At 35.2% G+C, this 25826-nt stretch overlaps 2 protein-coding genes across 2 annotated transcripts; one reads left to right on the top strand and one right to left on the bottom strand.

Annotated features, from left to right (window-relative positions):
- Window positions 1-254: 254 nt before the first annotated feature.
- LOC124374173 (T-complex protein 1 subunit gamma-like) lies at window positions 255-2635 on the top strand. The gene is made up of 2 exons (XM_046832434.1): window positions 255-343; window positions 2365-2635. The coding sequence occupies exons 1-2, from the start codon at window positions 278-280 to the stop codon at window positions 2473-2475; spliced, it is 177 nt and encodes a 58-aa protein (XP_046688390.1). The 5' UTR covers window positions 255-277; the 3' UTR covers window positions 2476-2635.
- A 1795-nt stretch (window positions 2636-4430) lies between these two features.
- LOC124374174 lies at window positions 4431-24746 on the bottom strand (the record flags this gene model as incomplete). Its single annotated transcript, XM_046832435.1, has 6 exons — window positions 4431-4630; window positions 5908-6113; window positions 6236-6433; window positions 11349-11560; window positions 22584-22727; window positions 24624-24746. Coding segments are annotated over 6 exons (1028 nt in total), but the record flags the coding sequence as incomplete, so codon positions are not given.
- Between the last annotated feature and the right edge of the window lie 1080 nt (window positions 24747-25826).

Genomic DNA, 25826 nt, shown 5'->3' with positions numbered 1-25826 from the left:
TTAAACTTCAGTAAGGTTTAAACATAGTTGAAGTAGTTGAAATAACGCTCATGACGATTTCTTAATGTAGTCAGCGTACAGTTCAGTCGCACTGGTTAAGTTAAGTGGTTAAATACAACAAGCATCCAGATTTCTTTATTAACTCAACTAGATTAAATCTTTCTGGTTAGAACCCGATACCATGTTATGTACGTTATAAATTACAATATTCTGTCTGTCCTCTGTACAGGTGGAACTAGTTGGGGCATTCAACGGAGAGACTGGAGCAATCGTAGACATGAAGGAGTTGGGCATCTGGGAGCCCCTGGCCGTCAAGTTGCAGATCTATAAGACTGCAGTGGAGGTAATTAAACGTGCAGTGCTTATCCTATTCAACTAGAAGTCGGTTATATTGAAAGAGAAGATGTGAAAAGAGTAAAATATATGATAGTTACAAATAATGAAGGCCTGTGAGTTTTCTAAATAGTAAAAAAAATCAATCTTTGTAAAAAAAAAATTATAAATAGTTATAATCCTGAAGCCGCAAGCCAAATTTTCTTTAAGACAGAAATCTTACACGTTCCTGGGAAGAAGTTGCCGAACGATGCGTCCGTCAGTCTGGAAGGCTGCACATTGCTGTAGTTGAGAGACTGGCTAGAAAAGCTTTTCTATTTTGAGCCTATTCTTTGTTGTGATATTCCAAAGTCACCAAATGTGTTGTAGCTTGTAAAGCCTTTAAAGCTAAATCAAAACAAATGTTACACGATTTTAGTAGTTTTTAAATAGTTCAAACCTAACCGTCAGACACACTTAAAATAAATGTTACATCATCTTCAGTAACTATTATAGACCCTTAAAGTGACAACTTTGTGTCTTTATCTAGTTGTCTGACAGTTGGTTTTAGGTTTATAAAACTAAAAAATATGTGATCTGAGAAAAAAAATTATCTAATACATGATAGAAATACAACTTTTATAAGATACCTTAAATTGTTTTACTAGTATCAGAAACGGGCAGGTTGTGGATTTACAGTTGAACTTGAACTTTGAAAGACTACATGTGGAAATACTCAGCCTATACTGTCTGATTTGATTTTTTTTCTTGGTATCCCTTATCCCCAGTACCCATGTTTTTTTTCACAATTTATTGTACTTCCACGTGTGTTTTTTATTAGTATTAGTTAGTTATTTATTTTAGATTCAAAATTTTGCTTTATTGCCTTTTAAGCAGTTTAGATTTTTTGTTAACCAAAGATACTCTACCTTGAATAACTGTTTGTTTCTCTTAGCTTTAACATATTTTTTTTTAATTTTTAATGTTCTCATATCAGAGTCAGAAAATAGAGTTAATCCTCCAAGCGTCTGTCACCATAATTTGCGATGACCTAGTCGTTCTGAAAGTGCCACCAGTGCAATGTATTACTCTCTTGTACTCTCCGGTTAAAATCACTTTGCCAGTTATTGTTATGTGTTGTATGCGATAATAGACTATACCAATTGTAAGCCCTTGAAAAGGTAATCAAAAACACAATATATTGCATGATATTTATTTTTATAATTGCACTACCAAGCAACAGTAATAGAATTTCTAAAAAATTCAAGTGTAGTCTAATACAGCTAGAATGGTAGACAATTGTTTTTACTATGTGCAAAAAACTTTTTTGTTTACATGTATAAATGATAAAATTTGTTCGTAAACATACATGTATTATATATCTTATGTCATAAAATAGAATAAAGTACAGTAATACAATTAAGTAAACACTTTTTTATCAAACATTTCTTCTTTCCATAACTGAAAAGTTTTTAAGTAAAAAAATATTTGTCCTTTTACAGCTTCTAGCTTCAAACGCAGTTATGTAGAATAAATGCAAGTTTTACTAAATGTTCACTGTTTTGTAACGATAAAAAGGTTTCTACTAACTTATACACTTATTTATATGTACATAGTTTTTATTCTGAATTGCTGGTGGAGACCTTCCTTTCTTAGTGGGTCTATAAAAATGATCACATTTGAACCTCAAGGATCAGTCATAGAGGTGAATACAATAAACCGAGACTAAAACAATTTTAACAACTATTTTAACGTGATGCGTAGGTATAACAGGAAGCGGACTGACAAAAAAGTGGCTGAAAACAGCTGATGGTACCAGAGCGGCGCAACACGTCCAAAAACCAGTAAAAATGGCTGGTGCCTAGTTGCTTACCATTGCGAAATGTAAAATTACAAGTTATTAGTTGTTTGCCAGATCAAGGGTTAAGGGACTGCAAGGTACATAGACAAGGCATGTTTCAATAGCATATTTATTTTATATATATTGTATTTATCTTCAAATGTGTTATCAATAGCAGTAAAAGTTGAAATTGATTACATTTTTTGCTCTAGACTGCCATCCTTCTGCTGAGAATCGATGATATCGTCTCTGGTTCAAAGAAGAAAGACCGAGATGGAGAACAGAAGACAGCTCAGCCCACAGAGGAGTCAATGAAAGAATAAAATCAGTATTCCCCGCCTTTTGAAACTAATTTATAATTTTCCTTAATCGTAACACCTGTGATCTTTTAATTAATCTAATCTGTGCGTACTAATTTTTTACTTCCATAATATGGCATTTATTTTTTTGTTTTTACTATAGGTAAGTTCCTGGTGAAATTTGTCCAGATTGTTTTTTATTGAGTTGTTCCTGGACAAAACTTGTCCAACTTCCTCGTTTCTCTGTTTCCACAAGCACAATGAGACAACACTTATGGTTATCCTAACCATGATAATAGAAAGGCTGAAATGATTTTGTAATTGAGTATTGTATTAAAATTACACTATAAAGTGCCTACGTTTTGGAGTATTTTTTGTCCTTTGTGTAATCATTAATTAGTTATGGGGCTTATAATTATATAATAATTATGGGAGAAGTCTGGAGACCCTCTGTTAATATTGTAATGGCATCACATTAGAAAAACTCAATTCTGCACACCTTTATGTCACGTTATGACGTACTTTTTGGGCATAACTACAACTTCGTTCACAAACCCAAAATGGAGGATTTTGGGGCAACTCAGAAATTTCAAATGATTTCAGAGTGACCCCTAATTTTGAAGATCACACAATCACCACATTGTACTTAATAATGAGTTAAAAGAAAACTAACAATGCAACTAGAGGTCTCCATCTTAACCTAGTACAAAATGGTGACTAGTTAAAAGTTGTACAAGTCAGAATTAACAACTTACAACCTGGGCAAGATTAAAAATCCAAGGTAAGTAGTAGACTAGTAAAAAAAAAACAACTGATTAAATTTGACCAAGTCCATAACTTGTGGTATGTAGTCAGGAATTCCAAATTATTCTTTTAAATTTTGATATTTAAACCCATACTTTGCTTTAGTTATTTTCTGTATGTACTTGTGTATTTTATGCAATAAAATAATAATTGAATTGAATTGAAATATTTTTACTTCGCTAAATTTTTATATATGTTTGTCCTTAGTCAAAAACTAATTTTTATATAACTGAAAGTACAATTAACACTGAAACCATACTTTACTAAGTGAAACAGACGCACCAATAATATAATGAAACAAGTATATCGGACAAACGATAAGGTGTGAGTGACTATTTGTGAATATTCTAGGGATTGAAACAGTCCATACGGACTTTCCTGGGTTTATCTCCCCGATTGGTTACAACTCCAGAGGCTCACCTTTCTGGGCAAGGCAGCGCTCGATGAATTCACTGTAGACTCAACATGTCAATCACTCTCCAGTAGCTTCAGGAATCTTCCAAAGCTTTAGAGAGCTAGAGTCAAAGCCATGACAAAGTAATAATGAGTTAATGGATCACAAGTTAAGGAGTCAAGTTTTACAAATTGTGGCAAAATTTATTTATGTTACATAAGGGTCGGTTATCTTGCAGACTGTCAACCATGTTTCTTATAGTCTTTTCCCATGTATGACAGATCTAAAATGGATTGTGGACAATTTATCATGTACAAAACCAAATTAAACAATTTGGTAAACACATACAGTATATAAGATTCATTGTTTTTAATTCCTAAGTATATATATCCTAATATATATCAGGCTCTTTTTTGTGTGTAACCACAACTTTGGAAGTATAGATATAATAAAAAATTAACAACGCAATATTTTTGCTACAGTAGAAGGTACTAATTTATTTCTACACTGTTTTAACAATCAAGGAAATCTACTGTGTATATCTTATTTAATTAATTAATTAAATGTATTCACCAACAACATCTGGAATAAATTATTATATTGCTATCCATTATAAAGCTAAAGTTCTGATTACAAAAGGACATCCTGTAAGTCCATATGTGCATCTTTGTAATATATATCTCTTTTTATAACAATTAAATTGATGTATTATTACATATTTGTACAGTAAATTACTGTTATTTTTATAATGTAAATATTTACACAATACTTTGGTCCACTGTATTCCGCTTCTATTTTCAAATAGCTTAAAATGGAATTGTACTGTATGAGAGCTATTACTGCCGCATTCCAGTTTTCCCACTATATAAGGGCACTGCGTTGGTTTTAAGGAACATTTTAGCAAATGCTACTCCTGCATCAGAGATGTCGTTGAAGGCAAAATCTTTCAGTTGTAGTTCTTCATCTTCATAAAACATTTTCCTGCCAAAAAAAGTGTTTTAGTACAATAAAACTTCACTCAAGATTATACTGTAATTTAATTTAAATTTTATTAAAGTACTGTTTTTATTTATTTTTTTACAATGGGAAAAATGCACCGTCAGTGAATTTCGCTGGGACTCGCACTAAAAGCCTCAACGGCTCAAGCATTACTCCCTCTCAGGACTGCTTTCTGCATTACTACTTAAGCCAAGAGAGAACTCCTACAGTATCAGGTCATTGGGGCAACTCCGGAGCTGAAGCCTATTACCTTTCTTCTAATTTTCTTGGTTTTCAGCACCCCCTTTACATTGGCAGAGACACTATTCCAAATCTGTCTGTCTGAAACTACTTTCCGCACAATGATCTGGTGAGAGCTGGCCTACAGCAATCTCGAGTCCCCTTCTTTCATTTTCCCGTCTGCAGAAAGAAGAAGAACATTTGGTCGGAAGAGGAACCCATGCTCTGCATCCCCATAGGGACACTCCTAGCTTTCAAACTTACTAATCTTAAACAGGTACACTCCAAAGTTACCATGCTCAGTGAAGCCAACCATAAATAGTAGAGGCATATTGTAAACTTCCATTATTACAGTTTTAGAACTGACTTAATTCAATTAGGACAGTAGTGCAATTTGTGGGTCCCTTCGAGATAGCTCAGGATGTGAACCGTCGCCTGTGCCGGGTGGTCATGTTGGCTATCAATTAACATTAATTAGTCGGCTGGCATGCATGTTACTTTGAAAAATCACTACTGTGTTTCTTCACAACTCTTGAGGATGCTGCACAGATACTTCCAGGTGGCTGATGCAATAGCCGAGAGGCCATGCAATAAGACTTTCTTATCACCCATAGTATTTCAAACTTACATGTTCATAAGATCCCATAGGGTTTCTTGCACATTTATTAAATAATTTATTTAAGAAATAACGTGCAAAAAGTTCCAAGACTTTGGTTATAAAAACGTACTAGAAGTAAATTTTGAAAATATATATCTTAAAACAATCTATAATATGTAAATTATTCAAAACTGAACGAACATTAAATTTGGTTCTGTGCTTAAAAACTTAAATTATTTAATACTCTGTAATATGTGAGCACAGAGACACTCCTCTGAGGCAAATATTTTGGAAAATTCTTGAAAGGAATTTCTTACTTTTAGCATCACATTTTTCATTAAATATGCTATGCTATTATGTATCTTAAATGTATTATTACAGCAAAGAAGAAGCACTATAATATATCAATGATAAGGGGAAACCAGTTTGGTTAGTGTAATACCTCACTAGATGGCAGAGACAGGTGGCCAAGTGCTGTCTCCTCATGCTGACATGGATCCACAATCGGTTTACACCGACCCGAACCGGAACCGGATCCTCTTCTAGGTCTCGATATCTCTCTGTCTCCATCAGAATCCGATTCGCCCACTCCATCTTTTCAGCGATAATAAGTCCCACCACTCTACGTGAAGACACCACGACCATGATCTGCACACAGACCTCTTAACATCAGACAATGTACTGTATGCATCATGGCGAGAATGATGTAATTCACAGGTTTACAGCTTCCATCTTTACATCTACAAACATATAAACTATCATTAGCATACCTGTCTGTTGCATGGTTGCACATAGTGGAAGAGATCATATGCCATCTGGTCGCCCACTCCCAGCTCTATGTCCACAAACCGCAACACATTCTCTGCCTTCATTTTCCAGTGATGTCTCTCCAACATCGGAACATTATAGATCACTACAGTCTCTGTGCTGTTGGCCCCCACCACTCTGCTCCTCAGCATCTCTAGACCCTTCAAAATACGGTTGATTGACATTTATTATACTTTATGGCTGATAAACAGACTGAAATAAGTAGAAGTACTAATTAAAAAGGTTCACAGACTATTATTCCTGAGGGGTGGTCAACTCTTACCCTCAGGAACATGTACAGTTCCAAAAGTGATTTGGGCAATTTATTAGTCAGACACATTATTTGCGGTAATATTTTCCTGTACTCTATTTACAAACAAATAATTTGGCTGGATAAACAGGTTTATCATAACAATGCATTCTCTTTAGTATTGACTTCATGCCGAGAAAGTTGTAACAATTTAACAACACCTTCAACAGAGGGAAAATCTGAAATTTTTTTTCTAAAAATATTTTAAAGTTGTTCAGTAAGTTACAGTCTAAATTAAAGTTAAATGAAATAAATTTACTGTGCAATTTAGGACAAAATTTGCATTATATTGAAATCTACATTTGTATACAAATAAATGTCATTGAGAATAGTATAAATCTTTGTGGTATTCCTCAGTGAATTAATGTTGGTTATATTTTTAACCAAAGTAAATTTTGATTAAATCTCATTTTGTTATTGATTGTCTGTTTTCTGAAGAAAATATAACTGTCATAAATCTATCTTAAACAAATCGTTACCAACAACTTTTTCAAAAAAAGTATATATACAGGGTGATTCAAAACTAAACGGCAATCTCTCGGGAGCTTATTCTATAGCTAAAAACAAGTAAAAAAGTTCATATAACCATATGCCCGGAGGAAAGAAACGCTTCGTTAGCGAGTTACGCCTAGCGAAAGATTTCGCCCGGATTTCAGAACCCTTGGTGAAGTCAGGCCGTATAAAAATGGTAAAGGTAGTTACAAAGATACAAATACGATTGTTTTTTATGTTTTTATATCTGAAAAATTTATTAAAATTCGTCCCAGAGCTGTAAATGCAATACTTTCAGAGATATCTTACGTAAAACACAAGAATTGGTGCAAAGAAATAACACATTTTTGTGTTTAACGTAAGATTACTTCCATAAATGTTAAATAAAGGTCATTTTTTTCTTAAACAGATTTGTAGAACATTTAATTCTGAAAAGATTCATGTGAATTACTTAGGAAAAAAATTAATAATAGGTATTGAAATTTAGCTTTATTTAAAAATAAAACAGACGCACAAAAATGCATATTCTTATCTGCATAAAATATTAACTAATGTTTAGGTTGTGAGTAACAGCTGATCATTTATTCTAGACTGAACATTAACATAAAATGTATTTACCTTTATAAAACTGTAATAATCACCTATAATAGTTGCTCAAAGTGTCCTCCGTTGTTAGCAATGCACGTTTTCGCACGACGAATCCACTCTTTTCTAGCGCGTTTCATAACGTTTGGAGCATTCGTGATAGTTTCTGCCGCCTCTGTAATGCGATTACGTAACTCCTCTATGGTGTTAATCCGTTTTGAATAAACAATTGACTTCATCCAATCCCATAAGAAAAAGTCTGCTGGCGTGAGGTCAGGAGAACGTGGTGGCCATTTTACTGGTCCATTTCGACCAATCCATTATCTACCGTATGTATCATTTAAATAGTTTTTCACATCATTAGAAAAATGTGGAGGTGCTCCGTCGTGCATAAACCATGCATTTATTCTGTTTTGAACAGGAATATCTTCCAAGAGGGTAGGCAGGTTTGTTCTTAAAAAAATTTAAGTACGCTACTCCATTAAGTCGATTAGGGAGGAAAAATGGACCAATCAAATTATCACCGAGAACACCAAGCCATACATTGACTGAAAAATGTATGTTGAAAATGCCTCGTCGCAGTTTTCATGTGGGTTGCCGTACGCCCAAGTATGGGTATTACGAAAATTTACAATTCCATTTCTAGTAAAACAGGATTCATCAGTAACGAGAATACGCAGAAGAAAATACTGATGTCGTAAACAATTTCTTCTTAACCAGCGGCAGAACATCTTCCGTTTATTAAGATCTTGCGGTAATAAGTCTTGAACACGTGTTATATGGAATGGGTACAACTGTGCTTCATGAAGTGTCCGCCATACGCTTGACTGGCAAATATTTAACTGACGTGATAAACGTTTGGTGCTTGTGGTTGGTGATAATTCTACAGCATTTATTATTGCTTGTTCATTATTATAGTTCCTTGCGCTACGTTGACGACCAGTATCTATTCGCTTCGGTTTAAAGCTACCAGTTTCTCTAAGTCGTCTCTCCACAGCTTCAAATGTTTTGCGATCAGGTGTTCTTCGATGTGGAAAAGTATCACGATATTCCTGAACTGCAGCTAAACCATTCTTGTTAACTTTGCCGTAAATCAGTATCATGTCCGTATACTCTTCACACGAATACATACCATTTACATTATCTGCCATTATTTACTAAGATAATTACATACACTTTTATAAAAATATTTAATAAAATATTTTAAAAATAAATATTTAATAAAATATTTTAAAAATAAATATTTAATAAAATATTTTATACACTTGTATAAAATATTTCCAAATAATCACAGGATCTCACAAAATACAATCTTCACACGCCACAATACAAAAACCTCCATAAAGGTTATTTAAATATTACTTCATGAACTTAATTGTTGATCAGCTGATATTGCCAACCTTTGCAAAGAAAATATGACGATAAAAAGTGTTGAATAAATGATCAGCTGTTACTCACAACCTAAACATTAGTTAATATTTTATGCAGATAAGAATATGCATTTTTGTGCGTCTGTTTTATTTTTAAATAAAGCTAAATTTCAATACCTATTATTAATTTTTTTCCTAAGTAATTCACATGAATCTTTTCAGAATTAAATGTTCTACAAATCTGTTTAAGAAAAAAATGACCTTTATTTAACATTTATGGAAGTAATCTTACGTTAAACACAAAAATGTGTTATTTCTTTGCACCAATTCTTGTGTTTTACGTAAGATATCTCTGAAAGTATTGCATTTACAGCTCTGGGACGAATTTTAATAAATTTTTCAGATATAAAAACATAAAAAACAATCGTATTTGTATCTTTGTAACTACCTTTACCATTTTTATACGGCCTGACTTCACCAAGGGTTCTGAAATCCGGGCGAAATCTTTCGCTAGGCGTAACTCGCTAACGAAGCGTTTCCGGGCATATGGTTATATGAACTTTTTTACTTGTTTTTAGCTATAGAATAAGCTCCCGAGAGATTGCCGTTTAGTTTTGAATCACCCTGTATATATATAAAAATTTGGTGACTCATTAAAGTTTTAAGAAATACTTTATTATAACTTCTTGCATTAATATTCTACATCAATACCTTGTCAAATAATACGAATTGTATGAAACTAGTTCAGACTACAAAAAACAATCTGACTCGAAATGAACCAATACCAATTGGCTAGTTAGACAATCAGGTATCAACAAAAGAAGAGATTTAAATCCCAAAATTTGTATATTCTTAAAACACTTTGTGGTTAAGAAAGGAGAAGGTATACAAATAGAGAGAGGTTATATAGTATAGGACTGCCAGATCACTGAAACTGTCTACAACACAGCATGGCACTTCCTCATGGTAAGATTGTCACAGGGTCTTCACACTTATTGATTGCCCGGAGATTCTAAACTCCATTGACTTTAAAGTGCCAAGAGGAACTCGATCCAAGAGTTTCTGCACTAAAGGATCCTTGCCTCCTACTTATAGTCAACACTGAAGTATGCCTCGTCTTCTCTAAAGCTGAAGAGCAGTGCTGACATCGGCCAGTCGATGGGAGTCTACAGGGAGTGTCTCAGGTGCCACCTGAAACTTTAATTTTGTTTTTTCTTCTTCTTTCCATCGTTAAGATTGAACTTGTTTTTTTTTTTTAGTCTATTGATTTAAGTTTATTATTGCACAATATTGTATGAAATCTGTGTAATGGGAAATCGATTAAATAAATAAATAAAAAGAACCCTTATAGCTTGAAAAATAATCCCATGGCATCGAACTTAGGGGAGCTTGATTAAAAATAGTCCATGACATGACTATATTTAAACGTGGGCAAAGGGGACAAATCGTATATCTTGGAAGAGACAAATTTGCGTATAATAATTATAAACGGGAGGGTGAGAAAGACAATTTACAGTTCTCTGGACACTCACAACAAAGTGAATAAGACGGGATGCTACGCCGATCCAATTTTGCTGGTTTTTTTTGTTTTTTGTACTCTAGTTGCTGTTTCCCACGGCTTTGCTTGCTTTTCGTAAGCTTTGCCCATGTATGAGCACTTCTAGTTCAAGTGATTTATATTTCCAACACCGATGTAGAGTTTACCTTGTTGCCACGATCAAGAAAATCTGTCAAAAGTGTATGTTGATAGCCATTGTACACGTACATGTACTTTATTATAAAGTGGTCTAACATTCAACCTTGAGTTCAACTAGAAATTTATTTTAAAGACAAATATACATAAAAACTTAACACCTTCAAATAGTGTTTGGTTATTTAATATACATAACTGTCTCGTAACTGCAGTTTATAATTTGCAGGCGCTTTGATAACTTATACTTTGCAGCGCTACCTGGTGGTGAATCACATCAATGGGCATATCATATAAACCTTCTACGTGGAAAAGTACATATACACATATATATATATATATATACAATTTTCATCATGATCTGTCAAATAGTTTCTAAGTCTATAAAGGACATACAGACAAACATTCATTTATATATATATTACTGTGACCAATCAGAGACAAGACGAGTGATCACCTGATCATACACCAATCATCTGTCTGTAAACAACCAGCTAATATAGCACATTGAGAATTATATACAAAACTACACAAGTAAAGTAAATTAATCTTGGAGTAAACTATATTTTTTACATTATAACGAGTAATGTTGCAATGTATCTAAGTAAGTCTCTACCATCAAAGTTCACCTGGCAGTCGAGCAAGAAGCTGTAGCTATGCACAGCTGTGATGATATCCATGGTCCAGGGGCGCGGATGCCTGGCCACATCACAGGGACAAGGCTCCTGTCTTGCTCGCCAACTCAGTGTCTCCCTGTCACGTTTCAGCTCGTCCATCAGTCGTGTGTGTTCCTGCAGGGTCTCCTGCACCACTACCAATCCCACAGCATATGGATCTATTGCTACTACCAAAATGTGTACGTTAGTGATGTAAAATTGAAAAAGTTTCACTTAATAAAATTATATCAGGAACATTTACAGAAGATGATATGTGGTCATGAATGTCTATTTTTAAGTACTAGCCTACATTATAAAAAAACAAACTTTAAAACTATATACAAAAAAACTTACAAAAATGGCTACCTCAAGCTGGCTTTGTCCTGGATGTATGGCATCCAAGCAACCAAGCAAGACCACAGTAAGAGTCAAACAAAATACTGTTAATGAAGAGTATTTTACTTCTAACCCAGAACATTCAGCCCGAGGTGTTGATTCCAAGTCTTCCCACTCCCCTCTCACAAAAAACAACAGCTTAACAATCACGGAATTAGAAAACAGTCTATTAGAGAACGATCCTACTAACAATGAGGACAGGCTTAAAATGGCTGCTACAATAGGCGCTGCACTTCTAGAAGAAAACAAAAGTTTAAAAGGACAGATCACCATATTAAAGAGCAAGTTAGATAGCAGAGATGCTCAGATAGAAGAGATAAAAGAACAGGAATGTAATTATTTGAGAAAAATTGAAGACTTGCTAACAAAAATGGATGAAACACAGGCTCAACTTAACAAGGAAAAGCAAGAAAAAAGTAAAATCCAACAAATCTATCAAGACCACGCTATTGAACAGGAACAGCTTATAACTAATCACATAAATAGAATCAAATCATTGGAAATTAAAAATATACAGATGAACAAAAGGCTTACTACCGCTAGGGAAACAGTCCTTTCTGAAACCAGAGAAATAGAAACTCAAACACCAACTAATTATGCGCTTCCACCACCGAACTCATCTCTCTTGCTAGAAATTGCACAGTTTAAAGTAAGGCAGGAGCAAATGGAAAACAAACTTATGAGCTTCAGTGAACAAATTCACAAATATGGAGTTATCCAGGCACAAGAGGAAACTCTGGAAGAACCACTACAAAAAGCTACACCACCACCTCCCAAAATTGAAAATCGTAAACATAAATGACCCGATACTGGTGATGGGAGATGTAAATGTTGACAACCTGGTTGACAGTTGCGACAAAAGAACTCTGGATGAAATGCTCCTTAGCTACGGCTTGAGAAGGCTTCAACTACCTCCAACCAGAATAACTAGTCATAGTCGGACCTCTATAGATTTTGTCTGTACAAACACCGGAGAAACACTAATAACTACTAGAGTGCAAAAAACAGGTCTCTCGGACCACACTGCACAGCTATGTACTATCATCACCGATATGACAAAGCAAACACTGAACCAATCACAGAGAAGACAATTCACTACACAAACAGTGCAGGAACTGAAGCTCAATCTTCAAGCACAAGATTGGTCACAAGTCATACTTACTGAGGACGCGGAAGCTGCATACAAAGCATTCAATGGAATCCTTCAATCTGCTATGAACATAGCGTGCCCTCTCAAGATAATAAAGAATAGAAGAAATTTCACCAAAAATATTTGGGACAGCGAAAGTCAGACTCTAAAATTGCTGTATTGCATCCAGTCAATGATCCAACTGCAGCAGAATTAAAACAACAGTTTTTAAGGGCACAAAACTTATACCACACAAGCGGTAGTGAGGAACATAAGAGGAGAGCATTCCTTTTAAAAAAGGAATATGACTTACAGCTCCGAAAAAATAAGGCAAGACACCAATATAACTAAAATTGCTGAGGCTGATAACAAATCAAAAAACCATTTGGCATATAATCAACTCAGAAAGGAAAACTAAAACAGAAATAAATCAGCTGACCAAAATTGACATCAATGGACAGGATACATCAGACCCATCAGAAATAGCAGACTATCTGAATAATTTTTTCACCACAACAGCAGAAGAAACAATTATGAAAAATGGAAACATAGACAAACAACAATCTTTACCAGCCCCCTCAACAGACCTTCCAAATCTTATACTGACACAAACTTGCAGGCAAGAAGTTTCCAAAATAATCAAATCACTGCAGCCTAAATCCTCAGCAGGGTGCGATGACATATCCTCTAGATTGCTACAGATATGTGAGAATGAACTTGTGGACCCTCTGGTAGACATCACCAATAAGTCTTTTAACTCTGGTATCTTCCCTTCGGCACTAAAAATTGCTAAAGTATACCCTAAATTCAAAAAGGACTCTCCCACACAAGCAGCTAACTACCGCCCCATCTCATTAATACCCACTTTTTCTAAAATAATTGAGAAAATTGTCTTGACTAGACTCTTTGACCACCTGACACTCCATCAGCTTTTGACACCACATCAACATGGCTTTCTGGCTGGGAAATCGACTAACACAGCACTGATCAGCTTAGTGGAATTCCTACTTGACCAAGAAGAAGAGGGAAACACATCGACTGCCATCCTCTTAGACTACAGCAAAGCCTTCGACTGCCTGGATCATGACTATCTCATAAGGAAATTAACAGCTCTTGGAATACAGGGAAGTGCAAAATCATGGTTCTCCAGCTATCTAACCAACAGAAGCCAACTGGTGGAAATAACACATTCAGCAAATGGCAAATCAAAATCAATTAGATCCAAACTGAAGCCAATCACAAGAGGAGTCCCTCAGGGATCAGTGTTGGGGCCTGTTCTGTTTATCCTTTACACGAATGACTTCCCTAAGCATATGCAAGGTTACTGCAAGTCTCTAATGTACGCTGATGACACTGTACTACTTCTTGGCAGACCAAAGGCAGAACAACTGGAAGTGGACAGTTATATTGCACTAAACATGGCAGTTCAATACTGTCACAACAATGACCTTGTTGTGAATGAAAACAAAACCAAGCAACTAGTCCTGGGGAGACGAAAAGAGCACACTGGAAGACTGCCTGAGCTGGAAGAAGCTACAGCTACCAAGTATCTTGGTGTTACTCTGGATGACAAACTATCATGAACAGAACACATAGACTCTCTTTGCAGCAAATTAAGCACAGGGCTGTTTGTGATAAGACGAATAAAAATTTTATGTGACATGACAACAGCTAAAATAGCCTACCATGCCCTTTTCGAATCACATCTACAATACGGAATTGCTGTCTGGGGTGGTACTACAGCAAGAAATCTCCAACGTGTCCTTGTCCTCCAAAAAAGAGCAATCAGAATTCTGAGCAACTTACAATCCAGAGAATCTTGTAGAAAAGCCTTCCAGGAGCTAAAGATCCTCACAGTACACAATTTGTACATCCTAGAGGCAATAAAACACGTATATATCAAGATGCCCGAACTAGCAAGCAATGGATCACAAACCCACCAACACAACACCAGGCATGCTCACAACTACTGCCTACCTATACACCATCTCAGCTCTACAGAGAAGAAAACAAGCTACTCTGGGGCAAAGATGTGGAACGCCTTGCCAGAAGAAATGAAGAAAACTGACAAGCTACTTTTTGGACAGCGCCTAAAGATCTGGCTACAAGACCGGCCCTTCTATTCTGTAAACGAATTCTTTGACAGAACTTCTAATTTGTAACTAAATGTAAAATGTTACCACAGCATTAGCTCTTAAGATAAACTTTATGACACTGTACTTATCTTGAAGATAATGTAATAAAGATATTTTGACTTTGACTTTTGACTTTGACTTTGTACTTGGAGGCCCTGAACAGAGAACTCATCACTGGTCACCCTGATGATAAAAAAGAAACAGCTCGAAGGAAAAAAACTTACGATCAAAAACTCAAAACACTTCGAAAACAGTGCAACTCAGCTTATATAGACAGGTCTGACAACAAATCAAAAAGCCATGTGGAGAGTTATAAATAATGAAAGAAAAGAAAAATCAACCAAAAATCAACTGGAATGTTTGAGAATAAACGAAGACATCTCGGATTCTCCAAAGGTCATTGCCAACCATTTGAATAACTTCTTTGCTACAACCACTGACAGAACACTTAACAAAAATGGAAATAGACCAACACCAACATCTAAATAACCTGCTCCAAATTCCAAAATTAAATTTTTTTGAAACAGATGAACTAGAAATTGAAACAATAATTGACTCGTTAAAACCAAAAACATCAACAGGTGAGGATGAGATCTCCTCCAAACTAATTAAACAATGCAAACACGAAATCATCATCCCACTGACAATAGTTGTCAATAAATCACTCTCTCAAGGAACATTTCCCAGTGATCTGAAACTCTCAAGAATTTACCCAAAGTATAAAAGCGGAGCAGCAAATGAAGCCACCAGTTACAGGCCAATCTCTCTCATATCAACATTTTCTAAAATTTTGGAACATGTAGTACGAAGTAGACTTCTGGGACATCTCAAACAGCATAATCTCCTTACATCTAGACAACATGGCTTTGTGAAAGACAGATCCACCTCAACAGCAATAGCCCAACTAATAGAAGCCATAATAGACAAACTGGAAAAAGGACAGATCGCCTCAAGTATATTGTTGGACTTCAGTAAGGCATTCGACTGTCTGGATCACAAACTTATCCTACAAAGCTGCAGTATCTGGGAGTCACTAACAAGGAACTAGACTGGTTCAAGAGCTATTTAAGCAACAGGAAGCAGGTAGTCGAAATCACTCATATGGAGAACAATACTGTGAAGAAAGTAAAATCCGAACAACTATCAGTGAGCAGAGGAGTACCTCAAGGCTCCGTACTCGGACCTGTTTTTTTGTACATTCTAGTAACTAATGACTTCTCAGACTATCTTAAGGACTACTGCAAAATAGTAATGTACGCTGATGACACAGCTCTGATTTTAGCAAATAAGGACAAGGACCAACTCAACATAGACTCTTTTATTGCATATAACCAGGCAAAACAGCTAGACCAAACAACTTCCATGGCGTCCTAGAAATAACAACAATAGAAACAGGAAAATACCTTGGAATAATCTTAGATCAAAATCTCTCTTGGGAACCCCATATAAACCAACTCTGTCACAAACTTAACAGCAGCCTATATGCAGTACGGAGAATGAAACAAATCAGCAGCACCCAAGTAGCTTTAACAGCTTACTACTCCCTGTTAGAATCTCACCTGAAATATGGTCTGATCGTCTGGGGAGGCACGACAATTGCAAACCTTCAACGGTTACTTATTATCCAAAAAAGTGCTATTAGGATTCTAAAAGAACTAGGACCACTAGACTCGTGTCGAGCTGCCTTCAGGGAGTTGGGAATCTTGACTGTGGTAAACATCTACATCCAAGAAACAATCCTCTTTGCAATAAGAACAGGCCAAGCATGAACTGGTGACAACCATCCCTACAGCACCAGAAACAGGAGCAACTTCCTCCTCAATCAGCACCATCTGAGCTTGTTTGAGAAAAAAAACCGTCGTACAGAGGAGCGCTGTTTTTCAACAAACTGCCCGAATCCTTGAGGAAGCTTCCAGAGAAGAACTTCAAATCTTCCTTAAAATGCTGGCTTCTGGAGCGTCCACACTACACCGTGCAAGAGTTCACCCAATGGAGAACCAGCATCTTGTAATAACAGACACTGAATTGAACACAAATTGTAACACTAACACAAGTGACCTTTGCTCTGTTCTCTATGAATATGTGCAATAAAATAAATAAATAAAAAAAATATAAAAATGTTATAACAATAAAAATTATTTTTTTATTTTTGGTTTTTAACTGTATCTTTTTCTCATAACTGCATTATCTTCCCAATTTTGATTACAAAATTATGCATTTGTTGATGTTTTCATAACTGCACCTACCTTTTCTAGAATTAGTATTGTGCAAAAGACAAAACAATATAGCATATTATTCAAATTGTTTTAACTCAATAATTACTCTTAAAAAGCTTTTATTTATTTTCTTTTACACTGTACATCAATATTTATTTTCTAATGAATTTCTACGAAATTATTATTATTTTGTTTTAAGAATTTTAATTGGCTATATAATTATAACTTTACTATTAATTTATTCTTTTTAAAATTATTATTAGAATTATTATAGCACTAAACAAAATTTGATTTCACTACCATTTTATTTATTTTTCTCTTCACTTACATTTTTAATACTGATTATTATTATTACAATAAGAGCCTGCAAACTTGCATGCATGTTTAAATTTATTATGAATAATATTAGAGTAGTAATAACTTCAATTAATTTTAACTTTATATTAAATGATAAAGTATTATTTTTTCTTTGTTATGGTATGCGTGTGTGTGTAAATGTCCTGACCGCAATGTCACTGTCGCGTGTACCGCCGGCCGCTCGCCGCCTGCAGTGTCGTCGCGCCCCTGCTCGCCGCCGTGCACGGCTCTGACAGCCCCGCCCCGAGCGGGCGCGCCTCTCCGCCGTCCCTGCCCGCGCTTCTCTGCCGTTCTCTCGCTCCCTACAACAATTTCCTCAAGGCAGCACACGTTAACGCACAATCACTGTTTAGTCATATTGACGAATTTCTTTCCATTTTTGAGCCATTACATACCGACATTATCTTGGTCTCTGAGACTTGGCTAAAACCAACCACAAGCGACAAGAGCATTAATTTAGCTGGCTACAATATTTTCAGGAACGACCGTCTACACAAACGTGGTGGTGGAGTCGCAGTTTATGTCAAGTCTCAGTTTCCTACTTCCATCTTATTCTCATCTGATACATCTAGAGAGGGACGGCCTGAATTTATGTTTTTGGATGTCAGTGTCAACGGGACGCATGTTTTAGTCGGTGCATGTTATAGGGCCCCCAATACCGGCCATCTTGCCGAATTTGAACACACACTCATCGATCTTATGGCTCGTTACAGTCATGTCATTGTCATGGGCGATCTTAACTCCGATTTGTTAGGGCCTACCACATATGAAAAAACCTTTTTGACCACAATGTTTCAGTCATGTAACATGTCTCTGCTACCACTTCAGGCCACTCATCACACTGCTACAACCGACACGTGGCTTGACATCATGGCTGTTTCTGACCCGACCCACGTTGCACACCACGGACAATTTCCTGCCCCTGGACTTTCAAAGCATGATCTCATTTTTTGTGCCTATAAACTCCATACCCCCAAAAATGAGCCCAATATTATCAAATATCGCAGATACAGGGACATAGATCATGCTTCACTTCTCACAGATGCTGCTGCTTTACCCTGGCATGAAGTAACCACTGCCAATAATGTAGACAAAATGGTTATCAAATTTAATGCTTTACTTACTAATTTATTTGATAAACATGCCCCAATCATAACTAAAAGAGTAACCAAAGCCCCCTCTCCATGGATGAATGATTTCATAAGAAATTTGCAAAAGCAAAGGGATTCCGCCTTCAGAAAAGCTAAACGTTCTAAATCCACTCAAGATTGGGAGGCATATAAACGTCTTAGGAATCACACGCAGCAGCAAATCCGTAACGCCAAAGTTAGATTTTACCACACAACACTTTCAGAGCCTCAGTCCACTAAATCACTGTGGAGTAAAATTAAAGACCTTGGTGTGGGTAAATCCAATATCAGTCCACCTGTTCCGTTTGACCTCAATATTATAAATGATTACTTTATTAATATCCCTGTTAATATATCTGCAGCTAGCGATTATTTTGCTGAGCTGGAGGCTGCTCCTCGAGAGGCTGCTGGCCGCCAGTTTTCTTTCACACCTGTGAGTGAGGCTGATGTGCTTGCTGCTTTCGCGAGGATGACCAGCAACGCAGTTGGGGCTGACAACATACCTTTGCGCTTTCTGAAAGATACATTGCCAATCACCCTTCCTGTTTTAGTAGTCATTTTCAATTATTCTTTAAATTCCTCTGTCTTTCCCTTAACCTGGAAGCATGCTCTAGTTCGTCCGTTGAGAAAAGTGTCTAATCCGCAATCCCCTTCTGACCTACGTCCAATCAGTATTCTCCCTTGTCTCTCCAAATGCCTTGAAAGAGTGGTACATCAACAAATTTCATCTTATCTGAATACCTATAACATCTTATCTAAATACCAGTCTGGATTCAGGCCTAATCACAGCACCACCACAACCCTAATTAAAATCACCGATGATATCAGATTGGCAATGGACAAGAGACTAATCACCATTTTACTGCTTTTTGACTTTTCCAAAGCCTTCGACTGTGTTTATTACCCCCTTCTCCTCATCAAATTTAAGAAGTATGGTTTCTCCGATGAGTGTGTTAACTGGGTCAAATCGTATCTTACTGGGCGACAGCAATGTGTCAAAGAAAGGGAAAAAAAATATATCTGAATGGAAAGCCGTAACACGGGGTGTTCCACAGGGCTCTGTTCTTGGACCCCTATTGTTCTCAATTTATATTAATGACGTCACATCTATTATAAGGCACTCTAAGTTTCATCTTTATGCCGATGATTTACAAATTTACGTACACTGTTCGCCTGATGAATTGAGCACATTTATGGTTCTACTCAATCAAGACATTGAATCAATTGCTTGTTGGGCAAATAAACATGGGCTGAAATTAAATGAAGACAAAACGCAGGCAATGGTATTGGGAAACCCAAGATTGATCGACCGTTTGGACTTCAACGTTGCACCAAAACTTGAACTCAATAACCACGTACTAAATTTTCAAAACAAATTAAAAAATCTTGGTCTTACTATGAGCTCAAGTCTTAAGTGGAATGACCAGGTTACGATAACGTGTAATAGAGTATTTGCTGGCATTCACAGTTTAAAGCGTTTTGCTTTATATCTACCATTCAGTGTCAAGGTTATGCTGGTTAAAACTCTCATACTGCCACACTTCAACTACTGTGACGCTGTGATCAGTGACATGACTGTTGAGCTTTCGGACAGGCTTCAACGTGCTCAAAACTATTGTATCAGATTTATTTTCAATCTCAGACGTTATGAGCATGTGACTCCATTTTTCAAACAGCTATCACTTCTGAAACTTCAACAACTTCGCCAACTTCACATTCTTTCAACTCTACATTCAGTTATCAGAAACAAGTCACCTGTTTACCTGTCCGAAAATTTCAAATTTATTTCCGATATAAGTGAGCGACCTACGAGAAGGGGATCCACATTACTCTCAATTCCTGTTCATCGATCGAACTTCTTCAGTAGGTCGTTCACTGTTCAGGCATGTCGCCTCTGGAACTCTCTTCCTGATAATATCCTTATTATAGAAGGTCGGGCTCGTTTTGGGGCGGGGGTCAGGGACTTGTTGCTGGGCGGTCTGTAGGGGTGGCGGATGGCGGTGCTCGTGGCGTGCTTGTGGTCAGGCTGTGTGTTTGAGAGAATGAATGTAGCAATAACAAGAAATTATTTAAAAAGTAAATTGTTAATTTAAGTTTTAATTTATCTTTGTTTGAAAATTTTCTACATATTCAGCTGATAAATTTGATTTTTAATTATTACATAGTAGTATATATTTTGGTTAAATTTAAATTTAAAATGGAATTTGTTATAGTTTTAAGGTCATTAAATGTAAATATGTATATATATATATATATATATATATATATATATATATATATATATATATATATATATCTGTATATTATGTGAGGTTGAGTGGTAGAGAGGGCTAAATAGCCCTAACTCCGCCTCTTGAATAAAGGCATATTTCATTTCATTTCATTTCATTACTCAAAACAGCTGACATTTTATTTTATACATTTAACAATGTTTAATATTAGAACGGTTTATTGTAATAAGATGAAATTTATTATATATCTTTATGAATCATATTTTTAATAGATTTATTTTCAAAATGGTGGTTGTTTCTTAATATTGTAATATTTAAATGTATTTGTAATTAAATTGTCTAAATAGTATAAGTTATATGTAACAATTGTATGGTATTAAAAATTTTGATGTTTAACGTTTTTAAGAAGCCGCCATTTTGTAAATAAAGCTTGTAATAACTATTTTGTTCGTTAACTAGGTGTTCATAACATGAAGGTGTATACAAAATTTCAAATTATTACAAAACGTCGGTCTCAAATTAAAAATTGTGCAGTACAAAAACAAAATGGCAGCTGTTTTGGTAATTTCTGAGTTTTTGAAAGTTTAAATATATATTTCAGCTTGTCTTGATCCAAGAAAAGTATCTGAAAAGGTTGATAGAGAGTTCAGGAACACTCTCTATAAGTAAAAACTAACATTCATACATACAATTAAAATTTAATTACACTGCAATAGAGATAAAAAATTATATCATGTAATGCTTGCATTATTAATCTTGTCAGTAATAGCCTTGATTATGAATCCTTCTGAGAAGATAAACATTTCAGTGTTATAAATTGTTTCCATTTAAAATATCTCAACTTATGTGCCACGTAGCGGCTAAAGCTAGAAACACTCGCTGTTAGTGACCGGCGAGCAGTGCTAAGTGGAGTGTTGTAGAACTAGTACAGCGCGCGCAGTTTAGAATATTGTTTCAGAGGCCTGAAACAGACAACGACTCGTAGCGAAAGAGCAGGTAGACAGAGCCGACCATTTCCAACTACCACCCAAACATTTGCGGATAGGAGGGGCTGATAGGTGAAGCGATGGTTGCGGGTACATGAAAAATGTAAAACCGCGTACACTGGCTGTTCACACCAGTCCCGTAGGGATGAGAAAATGGGGGCCATTTTGAGCATTTACTTTGAGGTTAAAAAAGGTTGAGGTAAGATTTCAACATTAAGTTTAATTGTTTTAAGTTTAATTTAGCACTACTTAGTATTAAGAATAAGTCTGAACAGATGAGTTAAGAATTCAATAAAACTATGACAAGCCGTTGATTCGTACTGGATTGAGATAGAGACCTCTAATCTGTGGCATTGTTCTTCTTTTATAAAGACCTTTAAAATGAAGTGTCATTTGATGGGGGTTTGCATTTAAAAATTTTGACTTGACCCCCCCACCCCCCATTTTGGGTTGAGGGGCTAAGTTCTCATGTAGCGCAAAAATCATCATTTGTCATTATAACTACCCCCCAAAGGTATTTAGAAAGGGGGGTGGGACTTTTGGGACACCCAGTATAATTTTAGAATTTCACTTCATTTTTAGTAGTATGTTCAATGAATATGATTGAGCAAGAGAATTTTTAAGTTACCTGTTGAAAAAGGTGATTTTTGTATAGGTGACTTTCTCAACCGTGGAGGTGTCACTCTTCTCAACTTGTACAAAGTTGACGCCTTTTCCAAGAAATGTTTACTTGGATAGACACTTGAAGTTTGTGAACCACCTGTCGAGTTCTCTGTAGACAATGAAGACGTCGTTTAATTTAGAACAATAGATTAGAGTAAAATTTCAGGACGTAAATTTCTTACTCCTTACCTAAAATTGGTAAATTAAAAAATTTAATAACATGTTAAAAGCTTAAAGTAAATGTGTGATGTTAAAAATCCAAAGAGAAACGTTTTTTTTACTTTATTTTAACACTTTTTTATGTTCGGTGGTTATTAAGAGCAATCTAAGTGCTTATTATTTGATTGTTGAGCAATTAGACTCCAGCGTGCTAAGAACTGCTGTATTAGAATAATTTTTAATCTCAGACATCACAAGCGTAGTAAATCATATTTTTAGTAACATAAAACTTCAAGAAGTACATAAAATCTATATTTTTCCAGCTCTCCATTTAATTATAAAATCTTTAAACTCCTGTTTATATGTCTAATCATATCAATTTTATTTCCAATATCAGTGAACGACTTACGAAAAGGAAAACCAATTACTATCAATTCCAATTCATAGATTAACAATTTTTAATGTGTCATTTACTGTTCAGGCTTGCCACCTTTGGAATGTTCTCCCCTATGATAATAGAAGTTAAGGATTGTGAACACAGGACAATGGTCAAGGACTTGCTGTTGAGAGCCCTGTGGGGTTGTCAGGTAGGTATAAATGTCGCGTACATGAGATTTATAATTTAATGGAAAAAAAAGGATTTTAGTTTCTTGTTTTTACATGAATTAAGTCATTTTGTTTAAACGAGGTGTGTTCAAAAAGTAACAGATATTTTTAAGTTTTCCAGGTTAGGAGAGTTTGATTTTCAAGATTGTTTTTATTATATTGGTTTACTCATGCTCCTGAAGTGTAATAAAATTTCCAGCTGTATTCATTGTTTACTTTTTCAGTGGCAAGGTTTATGAACTCTGCGGTTTTTGTTTGTTAAGAAAATGGATAAAAGAATTTGTATCAAATTTTGTGTGAAAAATGAAATAGATTGTAACAGTGTGGGAAATGTTAACAAAGGCCTATGGTGAGTCTGTTATGAGTAAAAAATGGTTTAAAAGTGGTATTAACGTTTCAAAGATGGCCATGAAGACATTGAAGATGATAAATTCTCTGGACACCAACAACCAATGAAAAAAGTTAAAGAAATGGTTATGAACGATCACCGTATTCCGATCAAAGAAGTCACTGATGATTTTGGCATGCCATGAAATGTTTTTGAATGTTTTAGGTATGAAACATGTGGCAGCAAATTTTGTTCCCAGATTTGTTGCAAAATAATGCTTGGCTTTTGCACAATGACAATGCACCTGCTCACACTTCATTACTTGTTCGTGAATTTATGGCCAAAAACAGTACTTTAATATGACCCAACCTCGATATTCTCCATACGTGGCTCAATGTGAGGTTTTATTTCCAAAAATAAAGAGAACTTTAAAGGGCCGTCAATTTACAAGCATAGATGACATTAAAATTGCATCACTGAAAGAGCTAAAGGCTATCCCAAAGATCGAGTTTGAGTTTTAAGGATTGGAAGAAGCACTGGTACAAGTACATAATATCTAATGAGATCTATTGTGAAGGTCACAATTTAGACAAATAAATGAATTGGTTGTTTAAAAAATTTTAATTCCCGTTACTTTTTGAACATACCTTGTATTTTTCTTAAAAGAATTACAGGTTAATAATTTTACTTTGTATTCAATTCTTGATAATTTTAGTAATCCAATTTGTTTAGTAATATAGAGAGCTTGATAGCCTACTCTTCCTCACTAATAAAAGCATTTTTCATTTCATTTTATCGTGTCAAAATTATGTTGATAGGCTCACATGAAAAAAATCAATGAATTATCAAGCTTTTCAAAGTTAGTAAGCCTTAAAATTAGCAGTCTACCAATTTTATTTCTACGTAAAGTACCTCTCTCGACTGAAGGCCTCTGAGGTGATGGTATCTCCTCCAAGGACCTTCTACAAACTGGTGAATAATTGATCTGTAATAGGGCTTTTAACAAAGAGTCGTCACTGCTTGTACTTCCACCTCCTGAAACATGTACACGATACTTGTATAAATAGCAACAATATATATCTAACTTTAATAGAAATTGGTAGTATGAGTGACAAGAATACTCCAGATTTCAGGTCAGTATGAGAGGCTTCAAGTTTACCCCTCAGCAGACATCGTCTTGTTCCAGAGAACAACTCTCAATGGACTGTTGTTTACCATTTAGAAGATGTGATACCATCTTCAGATTGACACAAAATTTAAACTTCCTAAGTGAACCCGTTTGAAAGTTATCGGCCATATAGATTTCATGATCAACTTTTAGAGTCTCCACTAAATGTTCAGCCTTTGTAGTGGTCAATTATAAATACCTTTTATTGGCGCACACCAAGATTTTAAAATTAATAAATTTATAGTAAGATCTTCATGTACTCCTCCTATATACAAAACTCATCTTCAAGACACAAACCAAGTTCACTTACATCTGCAAAACCATGCCAATGCAGTGACAAAATGTCTAATGATTTCCATGTGGCAGAAGGTATTCCCTCAGTTTTAAGAGGGATATTCAATTCAATTCAAATAATCTTTATTCATATTTGTACATTGAAATACAATAAATAGTGTCACAATTCATCAGACTATATCTAAGTATGTTCCAGATATAATTTTTATCTAAAACCTTGTAGTTAAATGTCTAAATCTATCCTTTAATACCTTGTCGAAAACATTTTTAAAATTTCAATTAAGTTGCACGTTGTTTCTTAGGCTATAAAATTCGTCAAATGTATAAAAAATCATTTTTAAGCAAGAAATTCTTTAGCAATAACCTGAATTTTTTCTGATCATTTATTTCGCCAATTTCTTTTGGAATAAGATTTAAAAACTTTACACCATTATATGTGGTTTTCTTCTTAAACAATTCTAAACTATGATTATCCAAAACTATTTTATTTTTATTACGTGTGTCGTAATGGTGAATATCATTGTGTGTTAAAAATTGTCCTAAATTAATTTTGACATAAATAATACATTCTAAAATATACAGGCTATAAAACTGTTAAAATTTTTAAATCAATGAAATGTTGTTGTACCGAGTCATCATTATGTAAATTTAAC

This window comes from Homalodisca vitripennis, unplaced genomic scaffold (assembly GCF_021130785.1).
Source record: "Homalodisca vitripennis isolate AUS2020 unplaced genomic scaffold, UT_GWSS_2.1 ScUCBcl_7422;HRSCAF=15109, whole genome shotgun sequence".
Classification (NCBI taxonomy): Eukaryota; Metazoa; Arthropoda; class Insecta; order Hemiptera; family Cicadellidae; genus Homalodisca; species Homalodisca vitripennis.
This window is presented reverse-complemented; position numbering and strand designations above follow the sequence as displayed.

What these genes read in the sequence shown, in the direction of transcription:
- LOC124374173 (XM_046832434.1), top strand. Translation starts at nt 278, where the DNA reads ATGAAGGAGTTGGGCATCTGGGAGCCCCTGGCCGTCAAGTTGCAGATC. An exon ending in TCTATAAGACTGCAGTGGAG is followed by an intron (nt 344 to 2,364) that starts GTAATTAAACGT and finishes TTTTTGCTCTAG; the next exon opens with ACTGCCATCCTTCTGCTGAG.